At 50.2% G+C, this 22,160-nt stretch overlaps 1 protein-coding gene across 11 annotated transcripts in view; it reads left to right on the top strand.

Moving 5' to 3' along the window:
* The first annotated feature begins 788 nt into the window (after nt 1–788).
* RBFOX2 (RNA binding fox-1 homolog 2) overlaps nt 789–22,160 on the top strand; it is a 262,724-nt gene continuing 241,352 nt past the window's right edge. For 2 of the 11 annotated variants that reach the window (XM_044986573.1, XM_044986527.1), the window contains exon 1: nt 14,398–14,727. In XM_044986573.1, the coding sequence (XP_044842508.1) occupies nt 14,551–14,727 (177 nt within the window). In that variant the 5' untranslated portion in view covers nt 14,398–14,550. Of the gene's footprint in view, nt 811–14,396; nt 14,728–22,160 lie in introns of those variants that run through there. The other 9 variants (XM_044986501.1, XM_044986516.1, XM_044986568.1 and 6 more) reach the window with 8 other exon arrangements.

The raw sequence follows: 22,160 nt of genomic DNA on the forward strand, positions 1-22,160 counted from the left end.
AGTAGCGTGAGCTGGCAGGGGAAGGCGGGAGAGTTTGTGCTTTGTAATAATCCCCTTTGTGGAAGATGAGGGTCAGTTGTAGAATCCTTGAAAGGGCAGAACCTGGGCAGGGAGGCCCAGGTGGCTCCTGATGGTTCTGGGAGGTTCTAGTAGGCATTGGCAGTTGAGTAAATTAGTGCTCTGGTGGCTCTTACTGCTGTGAGTACCTGTGTCTGGCCTCTTATTCCTCCTCGTGCCTCAGCCCCTTGGGGCCTTGCACTGGCACCCCAGAAAAAGCGGATTGTAATATCGATAGGGATGGGGAGGAAATAAAGATAAAGTGATGGCAAGCTAAATGCTGCAGGAGGAGCCCTGCCTGGGATGGGTGTTGGTGTCCCACCTAAGCTTCCTATAGCCGGCTGCCAAGAAGCCGGGGCTGGGGGGCTCCCTGGGCAGAGGAGACCCATGTGACAGGTCAGGGAGCCAGAGACTGGTGATGACATGGAGAAGTGGAGGAGGGAGTTTGCCAGCGAAGCGTCTGCCAAGCTAACCACAAACCCACAGAGGACCTCATAGCAACCAGACTCTGACACGCCCCTTAGGAGCAGGGAGAGGCCCTGGCTCATGGATGGCAGCGCAGGGAGTAGGCCAAAGAGCCCCTCTCTTGGCAGAGGTGCCTATAGACTGGGAAGGGGACTCTGCCATTGCTATGGGGATGAGGAACAGGCCCCAATGGGGCCATAGGGCAGTTGGTCCCACTCAGAGAGGAGAGTCTTTGGGAGAGGGGAACAGCAAGAAACCACCAGGTGCCAGGAGCAGAGATGAGCCACAGTGAGTGAGGCGAGCAGGTCTCCAGGGTTTTTTTTGTCTCTCTCTTTGTATTTGTATGGGTTTATGTTATACATGAAGTTGACACAATTTAGGGGGAAATGCATTGCAGAGCTGTTGTCATTATGCCCTGAAGCAAGCATTCCAAACCCAGGGAATTCAGTGTTAAGGTTCAACTTAACCTAACCCCATTAAAGTAAGAAATGCACTATTAAGTGCCCAAACAACCTTAACTCTGACCTGTAGTGACAACACAATGGGAGGACATTTGAAAATAAAAAAAATTGATTGTGCCTTTAAAAATCAGTTTAATTGAATCTGAGAACACAAACACTAAAATGCCTCCATCACAATCACATGGTTATTGCATCTGATGACTCCAGGGCAGAGTTATTTTCATCACTTAATCACATGTTTAGATTTCTTACAAGTTTACTCTTACCAGTGAATTTCCTGGGTTTATAATGCTTGTTTGAGGGATTATTGCAACATCCCTATAATGTATTTTACCCTAAATTACCGATATGTCGACTCCATCTCAACTCCATTTTAACATAGTTTGTGTTTTGGAATAAAAATAATAATAATAATGTGTGAGGCAAGTCCCTGGCTGGACTTGGGTGCATATAACAGTGATAATCATGAGTCAGAGAAAGGATATCTGGTACACTTGGCCCATAACCTCAGAAGGCATGTGTCCCAATTCAGTGTCAGTCAGTCAGGGATTACACTACAGCAGGGATCGGCAACCTTTCAGAAGAGCTGTGCCGAGTCTTCATTTATTCACTCTAATTTAAGGTTTCGCGTGCCAGTAATACATGTTAACGTTTTTAGAAGGTCTCTTTCTATAAGTCTATAATATATAATGAAACTATTGTTGTATGTAAAGTAAATAAGGTTTTCAAAATGTTGAAGAAGCTTCATTTAAAATTAAATTAAAATGCAGAGCCCCCCGGACCGGTGGCCAGGACCCGGGCAGTGTGAGTGCCACTGAAAATCAGCTCATGTGCCGCCTTTGGCACGCAGGCCATAAGTTGCCTACCTGAGCACTACAGTTTTGTCAGCAGCTCCACAGACCTGAGAGATCCCCTTTTGATTTCTGGTAACACTTTGATTTTGGTTTGGATTTGTAGCTGTGGTCTGCTTCCAAATGGCTGTTCAGCATGAAGAAATGAGAGGAGCAGGGGCTGGAAAACATGACTAAATATGACTGGGTTTCCGATTGCTACAGACTGTTAGTTTAGCTGCCCCTCCCTGCCAGCAGCCACAGCTGGAGATCCCAAGGTTTGAGGAGAACCATGAATAGCTGCAGTCCAGTCCCTCCCCCCCTTTTTTTTCTATGGGGAAGTCTGCAACCCATTATTGGGGCTAGAAAGCCTGGCATGTTTGAAGTGTCTTAAAAATTAAATTAGGCTTTTGTAGGGGATTAGGTAGTGTCTGGAGTTTCAATACATTCAGAGAGAGAGGTAGTCACAGAATTTTGTGGGGGGGATTGTAAATTGCATTTGAAATAATCTCATTCTGTTGGAGATAAGAGAGCACTGATGATCAGCAGAGAGGACCACATATTCCAGGACAGATGCGTGCAATTGTGCATGCCTGCCATCTGTGTACAAACACCATGACTGTGCACACAAATCATGGCCTTGATTCAGCAAAGTATTCAAGCACATGCCTAACTTTAAGCATGTGAATAATCCCATGGACTTCAATTAAACTACTCCTGTGCTTAAAGTTAGACAAATGCTTAAGTACCTTGCTGAATTGGCAGCCAAAGGATTTCTGCATACACTTTGCCAGCTACACCCCTAGCTGGCTGTGTGTTCATGCAAACATCCAATTTTCATGTGCATTCCTAGCGTTTATGTAAATAAATTAGGCATGTGTGATTGTGTACATACAATGGAGTTTTCCCATCTTCGAAAACCTTGTCCAGAATATCTTCATGACTTGTACACAAATTGTTGTTGGGGTTTTGCTCCTGTTCTTCAGCATATGCTTGTGGGAGGGGCGGGTGTGACTGCGTATAGAGCGGAGACAGCTGTTTAAAAATGTGTAAATATTTAAAACTTGCAAATAGCTCGAAATACATTTTGTACAGGTGACATATCAACTTGTCAATGGATAAGATCGCATCTCTAATACTTCTTGGTGCCTTCCATCCCAATCTTCTAATAATATTTCTTCTGCAGCATTATAAATGCACATGGCACTTTCAGTGTAAATGATGGCTTTCCATTGGCCACCCCAAGCACCTGCTTCCTGCACTGGTGCCTGGAGCCGGCCCAGGCCAAAATATCTTTGAGGATCTGGGCCTAAGAGCTGTCCATCCTCCACTTTCTAATTGACCTGCAGGATAGAAACTGCAGCAACAAGCAGTGTAGGTCAAACCGCTACTTCCCTAGTGGTCTTCTGAGGAGAGCAACAGAATCACCGAGAACTTGGGAATGAGGAGAGAGACAATGTCACCAGGGACTGAGATAGGAGATCGAGGAAAGGGTGGGCTGAATTAGGAGACACATCTTGAGTGGTGACAAAAGAAGCACAGGAAGAGGGACATTTCAGTGTTGTGGTGGTGGAGGGGAAAGGCTCACTTTGAACTTTTGCTTGGGTATTGCCTGATGATCTCCACACTTGGGATCAAAGACTGGTCACTGAATTTGCATTTGCTATTTGCAATGTCTCAGTTCAGGATTGTTTCTTAGAACTCCCAGAAATCAGTGTCCCCACTCCCATCCTCCAAGCCAGGGGTGGCCAACCTGTGGCTCCGGACCCACATGCAGCTCTTTGTATAGGCACCGACTCCAGGACTGGAGCTACAGGTGCCAACTTTCCAATGTGCTGGGGGGTGCTCACTGCTCAACCCCTGGCTCTGCCACAGGCCTCGCCCCCTCCCCTGAGCCTGCCATGCTCTTGCTCCTCCCTCTCCGAGCCTCCTGCATGCCACCAAACAGCTGATCGGGAGAGGGAGTGGCTGCCGGTGGGCGGGAGGTGCTGGAAGTCGGGGAAGAGGGCAGAGATGATGTGGGGTAGGCTGCTGACATATTACTGTGGCTCTTTGGCAATGTACATTGGTAAATTCTGGCTCCTTCTTATGCTCAGGTTGGCCACCCCTGCTCCAAGCAGTGACTGTTGTGTAGGGTGGAGTCCAGCTTTTTGTCCTTTCCACAGATTGCGCCTCCTCTCCCGCTCCCCACTGGTGTCTTAGTGCTGTCTGATCTCTGATTCATATTTAGCAGAATCCCAGAACTTATTCCTTCTAGCCCTTTCTTGTGGTGCCTTCCAGCATAGAAAACCTACATGATAGCAAACATATAAAAGGTACTGGGTATGCTCAGGCAGAGTTTTTCACACCAGCCTGCCATGAGTCCTTTGCCGGTGTAACGATTTACTTACAAGTGCCCTCCTCATTTCTAGAAGGCAAAGTTGTGGTGATTATTGAGCCTTTTACATGTTGGACGGGGCATTTGTTTTGTCTCGCACGAGGCAAGTGCAGTAGTGAAAGTATTGGGGAAGAGGAAGTATTGGTATGTCTCACATGTTCCCTACAATAAATAGGAGATTGAATTGTGTGACAGGGAGTTAATGGATCTGGGTTATAGTCTTAGCTCTGCCACAGACTTCCTGAGTGACTTGGGGGAATGTCACTTAACCTTGTGGTGCTTCAATTTCTCCTTCAGTTAAGTGGAGATGGTACCTTCCCCACAGGCATGTTGTGAGGGTTAATGCATTAGCAGTTGTAATGGGGTTTGAAATTATGGGATGGAAAGTGCTATAGAAATATAAAATATTATGAACAGCAGAGGGTGTCACAGAACCTACTAGTGGTAGCTCTATGGCAGTTTTTTAGCTAGGGTACAGTAACTTGCCTTAGCTTTGCATGTGCTCATTAACTGAGGGCACTTTGGAAAGTTCTCCTCAGTGCCATCCAGTGGCTGATAGGCTGTTCAATTAAGCCCTGCAGCTGCTGCTACTTCAGAGCTCCCTGCTGGAATGTCCTTACATGGATTCTTCATCCGGAAGATCTCTTTAAAATTGGTTGTGAATGGTGCATAAAACTAGGATGAAGGTAGATTTTATGTTGTTGTTTTCTCTGAATGGGGTAGTGGCCCACTGATTAGTCTCTCCATTCCCAGCCTATATCAGAAGGCTTTTATCTAACACTTTAGTTTAATCTTCCTTGACATGCCTTTTTCATGTGGAATCTAATCACGACTACGGGGCCAAGCAGTTACCCTTGGCATGCTGGCAGACAGAAACTGCATCTAAGCTTCCTCTGGGTATGCGCTATTCCATGTAGGTTTACTGCTATTGAATACAGAGACTACCATGTCCTCACAAACTGGCACATCACAGCAAACATACATTAGTTGAAATTATTTTTTAACTTGACCTTGAAAACAATTTCTGGATCAGGAAAAGTGTCGCACATGGGAGGGCTGGAGTCAAATATTGTAATTGGAATTCAGAAGCCAATGGCTGGATAATTTCCTGAAGATCAATAGTAACAGTTGTAGAGAGATGCTGAGATAGGATAATCAGTTCTCAGGTTTCAGGGCATAAACTGATATCTGGGGAGTCAAGAAGGACTTCTCAAAGCCACGTGCACTACTGGCTAGAATGATCCATTATAGGTTTTTTTTCCCCTTCCTCTGAAGCATCAGTGAGTGGTCACTGTCAGAGGTGGGATGCCCAACCAGATGGACCAGTGACCTATTCCAGTACCAAAACTAGACATTCTTCTTCGAGTGATTGCTCCTATGCATTCCAGTTAGGTGTGCGCGCCGTGCGTGCACAGCTCTCTGGAACATTTTTACCCTAGCAACTCCGGCGGGCCGGCTGGGCGCCCCCTGGAGTGGCGCCGCTATGGCGCCGGATATATACCCCAGCCGGCCCGTCTGCTCCTCAGTTCCTTCTTACCGCCCGTGACGGCCAGTTGGAACAGTGGAGTGCTCTCTCACCTCCACAGCCCTAGCGTTTCTCCATTTCTTTAGTGTATATAGTTGGTTAACTTAGTTTAGTTGTTAGATTAGTTGAGTAAGTTTAGTTGTATATAGTATAGTAAGGGAGTTAGAGGGGTTAGCCCCTCTTCTTCCACAACCGGTGCGGGCTCATGCCCAAGGCACCGGGGTTTAAGCCCTGTGCGGCTTGCCAGCGGCACATGCCCATCGGCGACCCGCACGACTCCTGCCTGCGCTGCCTCGGGGAATCTCATAGAACAGATAAGTGCCCGATTTGCACGGCGTTTAAGCCGCGCACGAGAAAGGCGCGAGACTCTCGCCTTAAACAGCTCCTTACGGAGTTGGCACTTCAGCCTCCCGCTCCGTCCCTGGCGCCGCCGAAACCGTCCTCGGCGCGCAGCGCACCAGCGGCACCGAGCCGTCCTGGTACCGACGCAGCTAAAGAGTCGCAGACGGCACCGAAGTCCCGGCACCGTTCCCTCTCCCCACAGAGGAAGCGGAAGACGGCGCAAGCGGCTCCTAAGCCTTCAGCTTCAGGACAGCTTACCCAGCCATCACTGGCACCTCCGGCACCGGCTGTGGTAGTGCACAAGTCGTGCACGGTTCCGTTGACTCCGGCACCTCAAGAGCCGTCGAGTCCGGTATCTCCCTGCTCCCCGGTGCCGACCGCGGTCGAGCTGCATTTCCCGTCCACGCCTGAGACATTTGCGACGGCGAGAGAGCTTATTGAGCTCGCAGAGGCACCGAGCCTCCGGCCCCCGGCACCGCCGGTGCGGGCTGTTCAGTCGGTGGGCAAGCCGGCAATGATGCAGCCCCCGACCCCCGACAGACGGGATGGACGACGCTCCAAGCCTCGGACCCGGTCCCGATCCAGGCAACGGTCGCCGTCTCGTCGATCCCGATCCCGGCACCGATCTCCGTCTCGGTACCGCTCCCCGTCCCGGCACCGGTCGCAGTCCCGGTACCGCTCCGTATCGCGGTACCGGTCGCACTCCCGGCGACGCTCACGGTCCCAGTCACCGGACCGACGGTACCGTCGGAGGTCCAGCTCCCGGTACCAATCTCGACATCGCGACTCCCGAAGCCGCTCTCGGCACTGACGATCGAGGTCATGCTCAGGCTCCCGGTACCGAAATGGTCGACGGTCCAGATCTTCATCCTGGCACCGTGACGGCCGGCACTGATCCTCGGCACCGTCCGGGGACAAGCTGCCTCCTTCCACGGCGCACTTCATCAGCGCCTCTGCCCCCCCGTGGCCTTCGCGTCAGCCATCCGTTTCCTCCCAGGTGGGCAGCGGGACAGATCTCCAGGCTGCCACCCAGAGCCAGGACCTTGGACCTCAGCAGTGGGGTTTTTGGGTCCCCTGGGCCTACCATGAGCCCCAAGGGCTCCCCTTTCCCCAGCGCCCAGCAGGTGCTGAACGCAGGGTGCCAGAGGCCACGGTGAGCAGGCCTCCCCCAACACCACCGGGGGAGACACTGTCGCCGTCAGATCCCGCATTGCATCCGGGGCACGATTCAACTTCCCAAGCCCCGGAGCAGCCACCGACAGAGGTGGTGGTACAGACTCTGTCTTCGTCTTCCTCTCCGGATGAGGCGGTGGCGGGTGCCGCTACGGCGGACCCTCCCCCGATTGACCTGCGGGCCCACCAGGACCTTCTTCGCAGGGTGGCAAAAGCCATTGACCTCCTGGTGGCGGAGGTCCCGGAAGACGAAGACCCGGTGACCAACGTCATCGGCGCGGAGGCCCCGATGCGGATGGCCCTCCCGTTTATTAAGACAATACAGAAAAATGCCACTACCATCTGGCAGTCGCCGGCATCCGTCCCTCCTACTGCAAGGGGCGTTGAACGTAAATACTCGGTCCCCCCCACCGGATACGAATATCTGTACACGCACCCCGCTCCGGACTCACTCGTCATCCAGTCTGTTAACGACCGGGAGAGGCACGGACAGCCAGCCCCGGCGCCGAAGTCGAAGGACGCCAGGTGCATGGACTTGTTGGGCCGGAAGGTGTATTCAGCGGGGGGTCTCCAGCTGCGGATTGCAAACCAGCTAGCCCTCCTAGCTCGGTACACTTTTGACATTTTCGTGTCCCTCACTAAATATTCGGAGCTGATCCCGACGGCTTCCCGACAAGAGTTCTCGGCTCTGGTCGAAGAGGGCAGAAAAGCCTCCCGGTCCTCCATCCAGGCTGCTCTGGATTCGGCGGACTCAGGGGCCAGAACTTTGGCCTCCGGAGTGACTATGCGTCGCATCTCCTGGCTGCAGTCCTCCACCTTGCCGCCGGAAGTGCAGTATACCCTGCAAGACCTGCCCTTTGAGACTCACGGTCTGTTCTCAGAGAAAACGGACTCCAGGATACAGACCCTGAAGGACGGTCGTATAGCTATCCGCACTCTGGGTATGCACACACCAGCTACCCAGAGGCGCTCTTTCCGGCAGCAGCAGCCCTACCGGCCTTTTACCCAGGCCAGGTCAAGGCCCTATAATAGTCGGCGCAACGGTCTAAACCGCCGTAGACCTTCCGGCAGCAGGCGCAACCAGGCCCAGGCGTCGTCCAAGGCCCCGCAAGGGCCCAAACAACAGTTTTGATGGGACGCCCGAGGACGGCTCATCAGTCTATTCCCAGGATCCAACCCCTTTGTTTTGCAACCGCCTTTCCCGCTTCCTCCTGGCGTGGTCCCAAATAACATCAGACAGCTGGGTACTCCGTACTATCCAGTATGGTTACCGCCTTCAGTTTATTTCGCCCCCTCCTTCCCACCCACCTTCCCCGTCCCTCTTCAGGGACCCCTCTCACGAGCAATGCCTCTTGCAAGAGGTCGAGACGCTGTTGAGGTTGGGTGCCATAGAGGAGGTGCTGCAAGACAGGCGGGGCAGGGGATTTTATTCCCGTTATTTCCTCATCCCCAAGGCGAAAGGAGGCCTCAGACCCATACTGGACCTCCGGGAGCTCAACAAGTACATGGTCAAGCTCAAATTTCGCATGGTAACCTTGGGGACCCTCATTCCCTCCCTGGATCCGGGAGACTGGTTTGCCGCCCTCGACATGAAGGACGCGTACTTCCATATCGCGATCTACCCTCCCCATCGACGCTATCTGCGTTTCATGGTCAACAGTGCACACTACCAGTTTGCGGTACTACCCTTCGGCCTATCCACCGCGCCGAGGGTATTCACCAACTGCATGGCGGTAGTTGCTGCAGACCTCCGCCGTCGTCGAGTTCACGTCTACCCTTATCTCGATGACTGGCTGGTTCGAGGGCCATCCCACCAATTGGTAACAGATCAAATTGCCGAGATACCCTCCCTGTTTCGGGCACTGGGCCTTCTCGTCAATGCCGAGAAGTCCTCACTGACTCCATCGCAGAGAGTGGAATTTATCGGAGCGGTCCTCGACTCCACAGTGGCCAGGGCCTGCCTCCCTTCCGCTCGACACCAGACGATGGTCTCCATCATCCGAGACCTGCATGCTTTTCCCACTACGACGGTTCGGTCCTGCCTACGCCTCCTGGGCCACATGGCGTTGTGCACGTTTGTCACCGCCTACGCGAGGCTGCGCCTTCGCCCATTTCAATCCTGGCTAGCGTCGGTGTACCGCCCGCACCGCGACTCCATAGACAGAGTGGTCACGGTCACGAAGTCTACCCTCGCTTCGCTCAGCTGGTGGCTGGACCCAGAGGTTGTATGTGCAGGAGTCCCGTTCCGCCCTCCTCGTCCGTCCGTGACGCTGACAACGGATGCCTCGGCGCTAGGATGGGGAGCACACCTGGGCGACCTTCACACCCAGGGTCTCTGGTCGCCCCAGGAGCTCTCCCTCCACATCAACGTCCGGGAGCTGCGGGCAATTCGCTTGGCGTGCCACGCCTTCCACGCCCGTCTGCAAGGCCAATGCGTAGCGGTGTTCACGGACAACACGACAGCGATGTTTTATGTGAACAAACAGGGCGGAGCCCGCTCCTCCCCGCTCTGCAAGGAAGTGATGCTCCTGTGGGACTTCTGCGTGACCCACTCAATTCACCTGGAAGCGTCCTTTCTTCCGGGAGTGCAGAACACGCTGGCCGACCATCTCAGCAGGTCGTTCCTCTCCCACGAGTGGTCCCTCCGTCCAGATGTCGTGCACACAATCTTCCGGAGGTGGGGGTTTCCCCAGATAGACCTATTCGCCTCCAAGGAGAACAGGAAGTGCCACCTGTTTTGCTCATACCAGGGTCGCTCGCCAGGCTCCCTGTCGGACGCCTTCCTTTACTCCTGGACGGATCGCCTCCTCTACGCCTTCCCTCTGTTCCCGCTCGTGCACCGTGTGCTACTGAAGCTTCGGAGGGACAGAGCCCACGTCATACTCGTAGCTCCGGCCTGGCCGAGGCAGCATTGGTACACCCTGCTGCTCGAGCTCTCCGTTCGGGATCCCATCCCCCTTCCGTTATGGCCGGACCTCATCACACAGGACTTCGGCAGACTCTGCCATCCGAACCTGCAGTCCCTCCTTCTTACAGCTTGGTACCTGCGTGGTTGACCCACGCAGAGAGGGACTGTTCGGCGGCAGTACAGCAAGTCCTGCTAGAGAGCAGAAAGCCTTCCACTCGCTCCACCTACCTTGCGAAATGGAAGCGGTTCGCGCTCTGGTGTGATCAACGAGGACTCAATCCCTTCGTAGTCCCTGTCCCTACTATCCTGGACTACCTCTGGTACCTTAAGGAGCAAGGTCTGGCGGTCTCCTCCTTGAGGGTACACCTGGCAGCAGTGTCCGCCTTTCGTCCATCTGTGGGAGGTTGGTCCATCTTCTCCAACCAGATGGTTTCCCGCTTCCTTAAAGGCCTGGACCACTTGTACCCGCCGGTGCGGCGTTCTGCCCAGACCTGGGATTTAAACCTCGTTCTGGCCAAGCTTATGGGACCGCCCTTCGAGCCTCTGGCCACGTGCTCTCTGCTCTACCTCTCCTGGAAGACAGCCTTCCTCGTCGCAATTACATCCGCAAGACGAGTCTCTGAGCTCCGTGCTCTAACGGTTGGTCCACCATACACCGTCTTCCACGGAGACAAGGTGCAGCTTCGACCACACCCGGCCTTCCTCCCTAAGGTGGTGTCGGCGTTCCACCTCAACCAGGAGATCTTCCTCCCGGTCTTCTTCCCGAAGCCGCACACTTCCCCTCGGGAGCAACAGCTTCACACCCTGGACGTCCGCAGGGCCCTTGCCTTTTACATCGAGCGGACGAAGCCCTTCCGGCGTTCGACCCAGCTGTTTATAGCAGTCGCCAACCGCATGAAGGGCGAGCCGGTCTCCTCCCAGCGGATTTCCTCCTGGGTAACGGCATGTATTCGGACATGCTACGAGCTTGCTCGCGTGTCACCATGCCGCCTCACTGCTCACTCGATGAGAGTGCATGCCTCGTCGGCCGCCTTCCTGGCCCATGTCCCCATCCAGGACATCTGTAGAGCGGCCACCTGGTCTTCTGTCCACACCTTCGCCTCCCACTACGCGTTGGTGCAGCAATCCAGAGACGATGCAGCCTTCAGCTCAGCAGTCTTACACTCTGCCACGTCTCACTCCGATCCCACCGCCTAGGTAAGGCTTGGGAATCACCTAACTGGAATGCATAGGAGCAATCACTCGAAGAAGAAAAGACGGTTACTCACCGTGGTAACTGTTGTTCTTCGAGATGTGTTGCTCCTATCCATTCCAGACCCGCCCTCCTTCCCCACTGTCGGAGTAGCCGGCAAGAAGGAACTGAGGAGCGGACGGGCCGGCTGGGGTATATATCCGGCGCCATAGCGGCGCCACTCCAGGGGGCGCCCAGCCGGCCCGCTGGAGTTGCTAGGGTAAAAATGTTCCGGAGAGCCGTGCACGCGCGGCGCGCACACCTAACTGGAATGGATAGGAGCAACACATCTCGAAGAACAACAGTTACCACGGTGAGTAACCGTCTTTTCCTATGTAACAGCTTCAGGTACTGAAACAAAATGAAGGGTAAATAACTGCATGGTTTCCACTGGTCTCTATTTGAAAATTTATCAAATAGCAAACAAAATGGGTGGGAAGCTCGGCCTCACCCAGTTTAAAACAAAACAAAACACCTCTCATGTAGACAAGGCCTATGGGCTAATCCACACTGGCAAGTTATACCGGTAAACCCTAACTTGAGAATTAAAACCAATATAGTTATTCTAGTATAAATCCCTGTATGGACACTCTTATTCCAGTATAAGGATATGCCTATACTACAGCAATATAGTTATGGTGCTGCAGCTGTGCTGCAGTAGTGTAGATGTTCCTACACTGACAGATTGGTTTTTTTCTGTTAATGTAGTTAATGCACCTCTCTGGGATGTGGGAGCTACATTGATGGAAGAATTCAAGCTGCATCTACAGTGAACATTTGGTTGATCTGACTACATTGCACTGGGCATGATATTTTTCACTGTCCTGAGCTATGTACTGTAGCTAGATTGATTGAAGTTTTAAATATAGACCAGGCCTAACAGTGCCTTTTTTTTCCAATTTAGCTTGTGTCACATTGGAAAGGGTTTAAGATAAACCAGAAAAAGCCACTCTGAAACTGGAATAAGAGTGTCCACACAGGGAGTTGTGCTGGTATAATTATACTGATTTAAGTGTACTGGTAAAATTATACCAATACAACTGATAAAACTTCCCTGTGTCAACAAACCTGAAGCAATAGCTAACAGAGTAGGAAAAAATGGTCAGTTTTCAAGATGACGAATGATTAACACTGGTGCATGTTTAGATTTCTTTCTAGGTTCAATGTTGTTTATTAATTATCTGGAAAAGGAGATGAATAGTGAGGTGGCAAATGTTGCAGCTGACATAAAATTATTTATTCATGACTATCTAGTCAAATTATCTAGTCAAGACTAGATAAAAATGAAAAACTCCAGATGTACCTAACAAAGACAGGTAAATGGGAGCCCAGTGGTAAATGAAATTAAATGTTAAGAAATGCCAGGAGAAGCAAATTTGAGGGAATGATTTGAACTACTCATACACATTGCTGGGTTTTAAGTCAACTGTTAAATCACATGGGAAGACGATCTGGTCATCATGAAGAGGTTTTTGCTGACTATTCATAATGTGTTGCAGCGGACAGAAAAACAAGTAAAGTTGTATCATATAAAGAACAGGCCCGAAAATATTTTAATTAGGACTGTCAAATGATTAAAATAATAATCACAATTAATTGTGAGATTAAAAAACTCATGATTAATCACAGTTTTAATCACACAGTTAAACAATAATAGAATACCAATTTAAATATTTTTTGATTTTTTTTAACATTTTCAAATATATTGATTGATTTCAGGTGACATTGTAAATAAGATGTGGACAGCATTATCTCCTGTAAATATAAACAAACTTGTCTTAGTGATTGGTTGAACAAGCAGTAGGACTGAGTGGACTTGTAGGCTCTGCAGTTTTACATTGTTTTGTTTTTGAGTGCAGTTATGTAAAAATATTTCTACATTTGTAAGTTGTACTTTCACGATAAAGCGATTGCACTCCAACACCTGTATGAGGTGAACTGAAAAATACTATTTCTTTTGTTTATAATTTTACAGTGTAAATATTTATAATAAAACTAATATAAAGTGAGCACTATACACTTTGTATTCTGTGTTGTGACTGAGATCCATAGATTTAAAAATGTAGAAAAACCTCAAAATATTTATAATAAATTTAAATTGGTATTTTATTAACGGTGTGATTAAAACTATGATTACTTGCCATTTTAAAAAATCTTGTTAATTTGTTTTCTGTTATTTGCTTCAGTTACCTAAAGCTAATTGACAACCCTACTTTTCATGCCATTATGTAAGTTGAGAGTTTGCCTTCACCTAGAGTACTGTATTCACTTTTGGTCACCCTACCTCATAAAAGATGTAGTAGAAATGGAGATATTTCCAAGCCAGGCACTGAAAATGAGTAGAGAGCTGGACAGATTTATGTATGAAGAGAGACTGAAAAGAGTGGGAGTGTGTAGTCCAGCCCGGGGCCAAACAATTGGGCCCATGCCAAAGATACACATATCAGTGCCTAGTAAGCTACGCATATGAGGGGGCTCCTGTCTCTCATAACCTGAGAACACGCAGCCCTGCCAGGAAGTTAAGAGGCACCACACGTTGAAAACTACCCCCGGGCAGCCAAGCCAGGCACGGATCCCACCGCCCCAGGGCTCAAGAGCTGAGTGGGGTTGAGGGACCATTGAACAAAGCGGCGGCGGGCGTGCCCGTGCCGGCCGCTGAGCCAGCCACCCTGCTGGGGCAGGGAAGAGCCCGCCCCTGGGCACAGAGCTGCCCCAGACCCCCGCTGTCCTGTCCTAGCCCGCCCCGCCCTCTGGGCACCCAGGCTCGACGTCCCCTCCGCTCTGTGTGTGGCCCCGCCCTCCCCCATTCCCGAAAGTTGCCGAGGCCCCGCCCCTCCCCATGCCCGAAGGTTGCCGAGCGGGGGTCGTGGCGCCTCGGCTCCCGAGCTGGCGTTTCCGGAGATAGCCGAGGGGCTCCGGCCCCTCCCCTCCGCTCCCCGGCTGCTGCTCCCGCCTCCCCCCCCTCCCCCGTGGCCGGCCCGAGTCAGTGCCTGACTAGCTCGGCGGAGCGGCTGCTGCGGGGCGGATTCTGCAGCTCCTGAGCCCGCTCCCTGACCCTTGCCCCGGCTGCGCCGGGCCCGCAGCGCCACCGGGCTATCGCGCCAAGCGGGGACCCTAGCGCCAGTGTGCGGCGGCGGCGGCTCCCCCAGGGGACGCGGGGCGGCCGGGGGGTCCGGCTCGGATGGCGGAGGGGACCCAGCCCCAGCAGCAGCAGCAGCTTCTCCCCGGCGGCGGAGCCCCCCGGGGCGTGAAGCGGGAGCCGGAGCTGGAGCAGCCCATGCCCGGAGGGGACGGCGCCGAGACCGGCCACAGCAAGCGGCTGAGGACAGAGGCGGAGGCGGGCGGCGGCGGCATGCAGGTAGCGGGGCCCCGGGCCGAGCGGGCAGGCTGCGCTGGGGGCCGGCAGGCGGAGCCGGAGCCGGAGGGGGGTCGGTGCAGGCTCGGGGGGCGCCCGCCAGCTGCGGGACACGTAACTGGGTTGTGTGGGTCAGCGAGACCCTTGCATCGGAGGAGCGGCGGGATCGGGAGCTGATCCTCTGGGGGCACCCGGCCGGGCCGATGACCGCGGGGACCGGCTCGGGAGAGCGCGGGGGGGGGAAGGAGCCGGCCAGGTGGGCTGCGGGAAGGAGGAGGCCGGCGCTGACCTGGGTAGGGATGGGACACTCTCCGGAGCCGGGGGGCACGGGCTGGCCCAGGGCAGGTGGGGGAATGAGATTGGAGGGGGATGTGGAGTTGATTTGGGTCGTGGGTCAATTCCCCACCAGCAGCTTCATGGTCCCTGCAGCAGAAATGAAGCCAGTTTCCCGAGAGGTGTTTTCGCCCTTCTTTGTCCAGTGCCGAACATAATCCAAAAAGTTACTGTTTCTAATGGAGAATACAGTGCTGATTCTGGAGAGTGGCCCTAAGGATATCAGTGTTTCGATTAAAGGCACACTTAGTTCTCAAACTGTTATTTTTACTAGCACTCTCTTAAATAACGGAGCTTATTTTTTTAAAATTCATTTAAAAACAAATTTATACGGGTTTTAGTTTGGTTGTTTCCCCCTGTTCTATTGATGTTTGTAAGGGTCTTCTGAACAACGAAGAAACTGATGGGCTATATAAGAGAAATTGTGAAACTGACCACATGCAAAGTGATTTCAAATGCACAATGTAAACAAACTGGATAAAAATCGAGACATATTTTGTTAATCTAGTTGTTAATAGTTATTTGAGGTATTATTTATAACAAGAAAATGTATAGGGTTTTCAAACCTGATATTTTCAAGTTGATGTCTTTTACTGTTCCATATGCCTATGTATTAAAAAAAATTAACACAACCTTAAAAATACGCCATTCCATCCTATAGTTTTGATTTTTAACTACTGACTTTTCTGATGTTAAAGGTGTAGTAATATCTAAAACTGCAAAGACTGTTGTAGAATTGTTGGTATCCAATGTGGGGACTGCCCTCCTTTAACATATTTTCTTTTGCCAAATCACTGTCTGTTGCACTGAGTCACTGGATGCCTGTTTCTATCTTGGGTGCCTCAGATTGGTGACAGCTGCTTATTGTGGACTTCATTTACTACTTTTCTTGTTGTTGCTGTTTCTTCTGCTTTTTCCAGTTTTTAATGAATGGGAGAATATAGAAAATAAGAGTTCAGTGCTAGTTTACAGGATGGGAAGAGGCGTCTTGGGATTGGAGTATTCAGTGTATGGAGCAGAGGTGTCTTGGATAACATGAGGGAGCAAGGAGGATCTCATCCGTAATCTTAGAGCCTACTCTCCCATAGATATAGATGGGCATGAGTTTATGAATTCACATGGGTACGTCATCACAATATACTATTTTAATTTATCAAGGGTACATTTCTTCCGGGGACAGTCTTGTTTCTCTTCTTCACTGGGCCTTTCATTCCCGCACGGCTGGATATTTTCCCTCTGATTGTAGCTTCTGTGTACTGTATCACAGTCTGTGTAATGGCAGCGCTGCCCTGGGAGATGCTACGGATGGGAGTGGCAAAGGCAAATGGTTCGGCCATCGTGCGTGTGTGTTTCTAATAATCAATGACACTTAGCCAGATCTTGCTCTTGTGTGTTTGTAAATAATGTCTGATTGGAGGTGCAGCTGGTAAACCAGAGGGTATTTCTGCAGCATATGTGGATTGTTCCCAGGATTGGCAAAAAGAGCACCTCTTATTATTAGAGTTTGAAGACAGATATGTCAGCACACGAAAGAGTCTTCTATCTTCCTGCCCCTGTATGTTTTGATTACCATTAATGAAATGTTCTCTCCTTTTTCAGATGCATTTGTTTGGAGTGTTTTTATTTTTATTTTCTCTCTGGAGATATTTTACGCAGTGTGTTTCTGCTAGACAAGTAAGCGGGTGGTCTCAGTGCTTCTTTCTGCTGTTTTTTTGCACTGTGTTGGAGCTCTTTGAAAATAACGAGATTTATTCATCATATTTTTTCTGTTTGTGTTGTGGTTTTTGTTAATAGTCTCTGAAGGGAGATTTATGTCCCATTTAACATGTTTCTCTCCTGACCCCTTCCCAAGTGCCAATACAATTTTTCTTCACTTTTATTTTCTGGTTATTTCCAGATTGGATGCTGGAGGCTTCTTTTTAACTACCTTGCAGCAGGAAGTATTTCTTTGGAGATCTCCTGTGTGTCTGGCCCTTCCTGGTTATCTCTCTGTGTCTCGTCACACTCAACCCCCATTTTCCCTCGTATCCCTCCTTTCTCACACCATTATATCAACTGAACTTGACTTGGAACATCACACATTCAATTTGTAATGCCCCTTGCACCTCCAGGGGCTGCCAGGAAGCACACACCAGGGGCGGCTCCAGGCACCAGCACGCCAAGCGCATGCTTGGGGCGGCAAGCTGCGGGGGGCGCTCTGCCGGTCACCGTGAGGGCGGCAGGCATGCCTGCGGAGGGTCCGCTGGTCCCGCGGCTTCGGTGGACCTCCCGTAGGCTGCTGCCGAATTCGCGGGACCGGGGACTTCCCGCAGGCAAGCCGCCGAAGGGAGCCTGACTGCTGTGCTTGGGGTGGCAAAATGCGTAGAGCCGCCCCTGGCACACACTTCCCTCTTCATCCCTGGTTGCAATGATATTTTCCCTGGTATAGAGGTCTTGAAGTATGAAGACTGCGTGAGTGCACAGGAAAAGCTGCTGAGAATAGAAGGGAACCTTGTATATTGCATCTAGCTTGATAATTATGAATGAATACATGAACAGTCTGATATGAACTTCTTCCAGCTTATAGGAGTTGAAAGCCAGGACATATGTCGTTGTTCTTGTGTACACACATGAGATGCACTGGTTTGGTTAAATAATGGTGGCTAATTTGGTTTACAATTAGTTTACCAATATGTTTGTTCACACAGGCGTTTGCTCTGATTTAACCAAATTAAATAAACTCAAGTTTTAAATTGAACTGGTGCAACTTTTGTGTAGAAAAAGGCCCACCTAAAGTTGGGCAGAGAATGTATTTTTGGTGTGTGTGTGTGTACAGTGCCTATCGTAATAGGACCCTATTCCCTGATTGGGGCCTTTAAGTGCTACCACAATACAAATATTAAATAATATATATGAATGCAGGGGCGGCTCCAGGCCCCAGCACGCCAAGCGCGTGCTTGGGGCGACATGCCGCGGGGGGCGCTCTGCCAGTCGCCGGGAGGGCGGCAGGTGGCTCTGGTGGACCTCCCGCAGGTGTGCCTGGGGAGGGTCCACCGAAGCCGCGGGACCAGCGGACCCTCTGCAGGCATGCCTGCGGGAGGTCCATCAGAGCCGCGAGACCGGCGACCGGCAGAGCGCCCCCCGCGGCATGCCGCCGTGCTTGGGGCGGCGAAATGTCTAGAGCCGCCCCTGTATGAATGTTTTCCATTCAGGTAATGTAGGCAGACATACAATTCTAGCAACATGGGGAAAAAATTACATTAAAAGTCCTCTTGATCCGAAGTTTCACATGATTATTTTTAGGCCAGAGGAGAGTGGTTTGTTTATTTTTTGGAAGGTTTTTTTGGTGATTGGGATTGGGCCAGTGGAAAATTTGAGGCTAATCAGACAAGTAATTTTTGAGTTATTGTTTTGAGAAAAATTGATGGTTCTTAATGTTTTGGAAATTTATTCTTATAACTACAGTGCCTTAATGTAAAAATTTAATACTTGATTTTCCATCATGAGAAAGAGTGCCCAAACACTTTTAACTTTTGAAGTCACTAATTTTGTAGCAAATCCTCCATGTATAAATGAGGCATGATGCTTGCAGAAGTTATGAATTGTGAATTGCACATATATAGGATCTGTAAGTATCGGAGATTTTATGGAAGCTAGAAATAATATGAAACCACTGACCTTACGTTGTGGCTCCTGCAGGTCTTTTACAGTCTCTAGTTACTATTCCAGAGGTCCTAAGCTTTGTAGCTGCTGTCTTCAAAACATTGAGACTGTGCCTGTAGAGCTTGTAAAGGTTGTGAAGGGGTCCTGAACTGCCATATCTATCACAATTTCCTTTATGTTAAAGCATTACATATTAATGTCACCTTTAGGCAGACAGTGAATCGGAATAAGGAAGAAGAGCGTAATGTTGTAATAAATCAACTCCCAATTACTGAAAAATCGTAACTCTTCCATAAACCTAATGATGCTTTTTTGTCTGTGTATATAGAATTGAAAAACTAGGTCACAAAGAGAGACTCAGGATAGTAACTGGATATTGAGAGGCTACTGCTGGGCACAAAGTGTGCGTTAGGTGCTAATGTAACCCCTAAGTATATTGAATTTCTTATTCTTCACTCTCTCTCAGCCCTGGCACTAGCAGACAGCTTACACAGTTAGGGTTTCATTATCTAATCCATCTCTGATCAGCCTGGATAAGCCCTGTTTGGTCGGTGCTGATCTTGTTAGTAGGGTGGTGTAAAGCCGCTTGAGCTGGGATTGGGACAAATCGGATCATAGCTGGTATCTGTATCTGGGACATATTTCTGTTAATCAGGCTGTGGGAGGAGGAAAGAATTAGCCTCAACAGAAGGTCCAACGTAAGCTGCTTCTGTCTCCCTGTGGCCTGTAAGTGGCAAATCTGCTGTACTGGGCCAGTAATGTGTCCTGGGAGGGCTTGGATGCGTTTGCAAACTTTCTAAACAGAGTCCCAAGTGCATTGTTGCATCATCTGTTAACCATTTAAATACTGTGGTGTAAGAATGTAACTTTTTCTTGGGGTTTTGCTGTTCCAAAGAAGTGATTCATTGGTTCACTTGAGCACCAGTCCCTCTGCTTGATCCATTACTTCTCCAAGAGGTTGCTTGTTGTTCTAATTGAAGGAAGAGTGCCACTGAGGCCTGGTCTACACTAAAAAGGGGGTTCGAATTAGGGTACGCAAATTCAGCTACGTGAATAGCGTAGCTGAATTCGAAGTACCCTAGTTCGAACTACTCACCTGTCCAGACGCGGCGGGGTCGAACTCCGTGGCTCCCCCGTCGACTCCGCCACCGCCGTTTGCAGTGGTGGAGTACCGGAGTCGACCACAGCGCTTCCGGAGTTCGAACTATCGCGTCTAGATCAGACGCGATAGTTCGAACTCCGAGAAGTCGAACTCACCGCGTCGACCCGGCCGGCAAGTGTAAACCTACCCTGAGACAAACACATCTTTTATTTTTGTGCTGGGTTGGAGGAGACAAATGGGTCATTGAACTGGGAAGTGTGCACTCTTTCTCCTTCTCTTGGAGATGGTTGGGGGGAGATGAATGGAATTGAAAAACATCATTAGCATGGAAAACATTGAGTTGGACATGTCCTCCCTGCCCTCTTCATTGTGGCATTAAAGGAATGCCAGCCAAATGGGATGCACAGGTTCTTGGTCACCACTGGAGAAAATGGTCCAAGTGCTTCTCTTCTGATTGGCCTGTGAAGGGGCTGAATTACTCACCCACACCACCCTTTTGTGTTTTCCACTTAATTTGGGGGTATCTATCTGTCTGAATTTGCCTTGTTTTGTGAATTAAAATATTTTTGCTTTTGTTAGGAACCTGGTACTGGTGGGGGTGGTGGTACTATGAATCTGCTAGTAAAATCTGGCTGGAGACTTTATTTTACAGCACATTTCTTTTGGGAACAACCCATATGGCACCTGCATTCGGTATCTCTGTGCGGCATGTAGAAGGAATTGCCTCTTGTCAGCTATAAATCTAACTGGGCATTAATGGGTCTTTAAGGTGTGTGGTAAGCAGGCCACTGATGTTTTCAATGCTAATGATGCTTTTTCTTTCTTGCCATTCTTGCATCCTCCAACAACAGGAGCAGATGGTTTAAGGAGAATGTTGTAGAAGGTGCACACTGGGCTTGAACTTCCCTCCTTTTTGTCACGTACTCAGTGGCCAGCTCTGTATGAGGGATACCAGGAATCTAGAATATTCTAAGATAGAACTGAGCTTCATTTTCTGTTATTAACCCCTGTCTGAGGCTCAATGAGGGATGTAAAGGGAGTTTAACTGGGAGACTGGGTTTATAGACGTTTTTGGATGTGGCCAGGCATAGGGGGAGGGATAGCTCAGTGGGTTGAGCATTGGCCTGCTAAACCCAGGGTTGTGAGTTCAATCCTTGACGGGGCCACTTAGGGATCTGGGGCAAAATCAGTACTTGGTCCTGCTAGTGAAGGCAGGGGGCTGAACTCAATGACCTTTAAGGTCCCTTCCAGTTCTATGAGATAGGTATACCTCCGTATTCATGCTGATGTGGAGGTGCATAATAAACCATCCTCTGATTCATAATTATTTCTCTGTTCACTTTTATTCTCTGGTTTTTTTATAATCTCTATATGGATGTTATAGTTGCCTCATAGGTGAAACCTGGGAAGGTTTTATATATTCTTCCCCAGGTTTAAAGGGAGCCTTTGGGAATAGCTGGCTCTTTCCGTCCTCATTCAGGAAGATAAGAAAGCCCTGGGTAAATCAGACTGATGCAGTAGAACACCAAGAGAGTCTGTCAATATTTCTCTGGAATTTAGAGGTGTGTGTTTAAAGGTGATAGCTGGGATTGCAAGTCTAGAAGCCAAATCAAGGTCTATTTCTTCTCGGGGCTGTTTTCTTTCCATATACGGTTGGGTGCTCTATGAACAACTATTTTATAATATTTCCAATTAGAAACACCTGGATGTTTGCATTTCACAGAAATTCTGGGATCGTTGTGGCCATTTTGAAAACTTTATTGCCCACTTAAGCAATGAGGTTCATAACCAGGGTAGCACAATGCTACCAGAATACCAGCCCTCCAGGCTTTCCCTGTGAGTGGTACTCTGTGTTATTTCCAGTGGTTTCATTTGCAGAATCTCCATTTCACAATACACTTGAGTTCACACTTCGGGTTTCATAGTTGTTGTGGAGAAGGAGGCACTAGTCCAGAGGTGGGCAAACTTTTTGGCACGAGGGCCACATCTGGGAATAGGAATTGTATGGTGGGCCATGAATGCTCACAAAATTGGGGTTGGAGTATGGGAGGGGATGTGGGCTCTGGGGTGTGGCTGGGGATGAGGAGTTTGGGGTGCAGGAGGGTGCTCTGGGCTGGGATTGAGGGGTTTGGAGGGCAGGAGGGGGATCAGGGCTGGGGCAGAGGGTTGGGGCACGGGGAGAGGCTCAAGGGTGCAGGCTCCAGGCAGCGCTTACCTCAAGTGGCTCCAGAAAGCAGCGGCGTGTCCCTTCTCCGTTGGCGCGCTGGAGAGGGCCATTGGAGTGCATAGGAGCCGGAGGGGGGCCATGCCGCGACTTCCAGGAGCCGTGTGGAGCAGTCCCCGACCCTGCGCCCCAGCT

This window comes from Mauremys mutica, chromosome 1 (assembly GCF_020497125.1).
Source record: "Mauremys mutica isolate MM-2020 ecotype Southern chromosome 1, ASM2049712v1, whole genome shotgun sequence".
Lineage (NCBI taxonomy): Eukaryota > Metazoa > Chordata > Testudines > Geoemydidae > Mauremys > Mauremys mutica.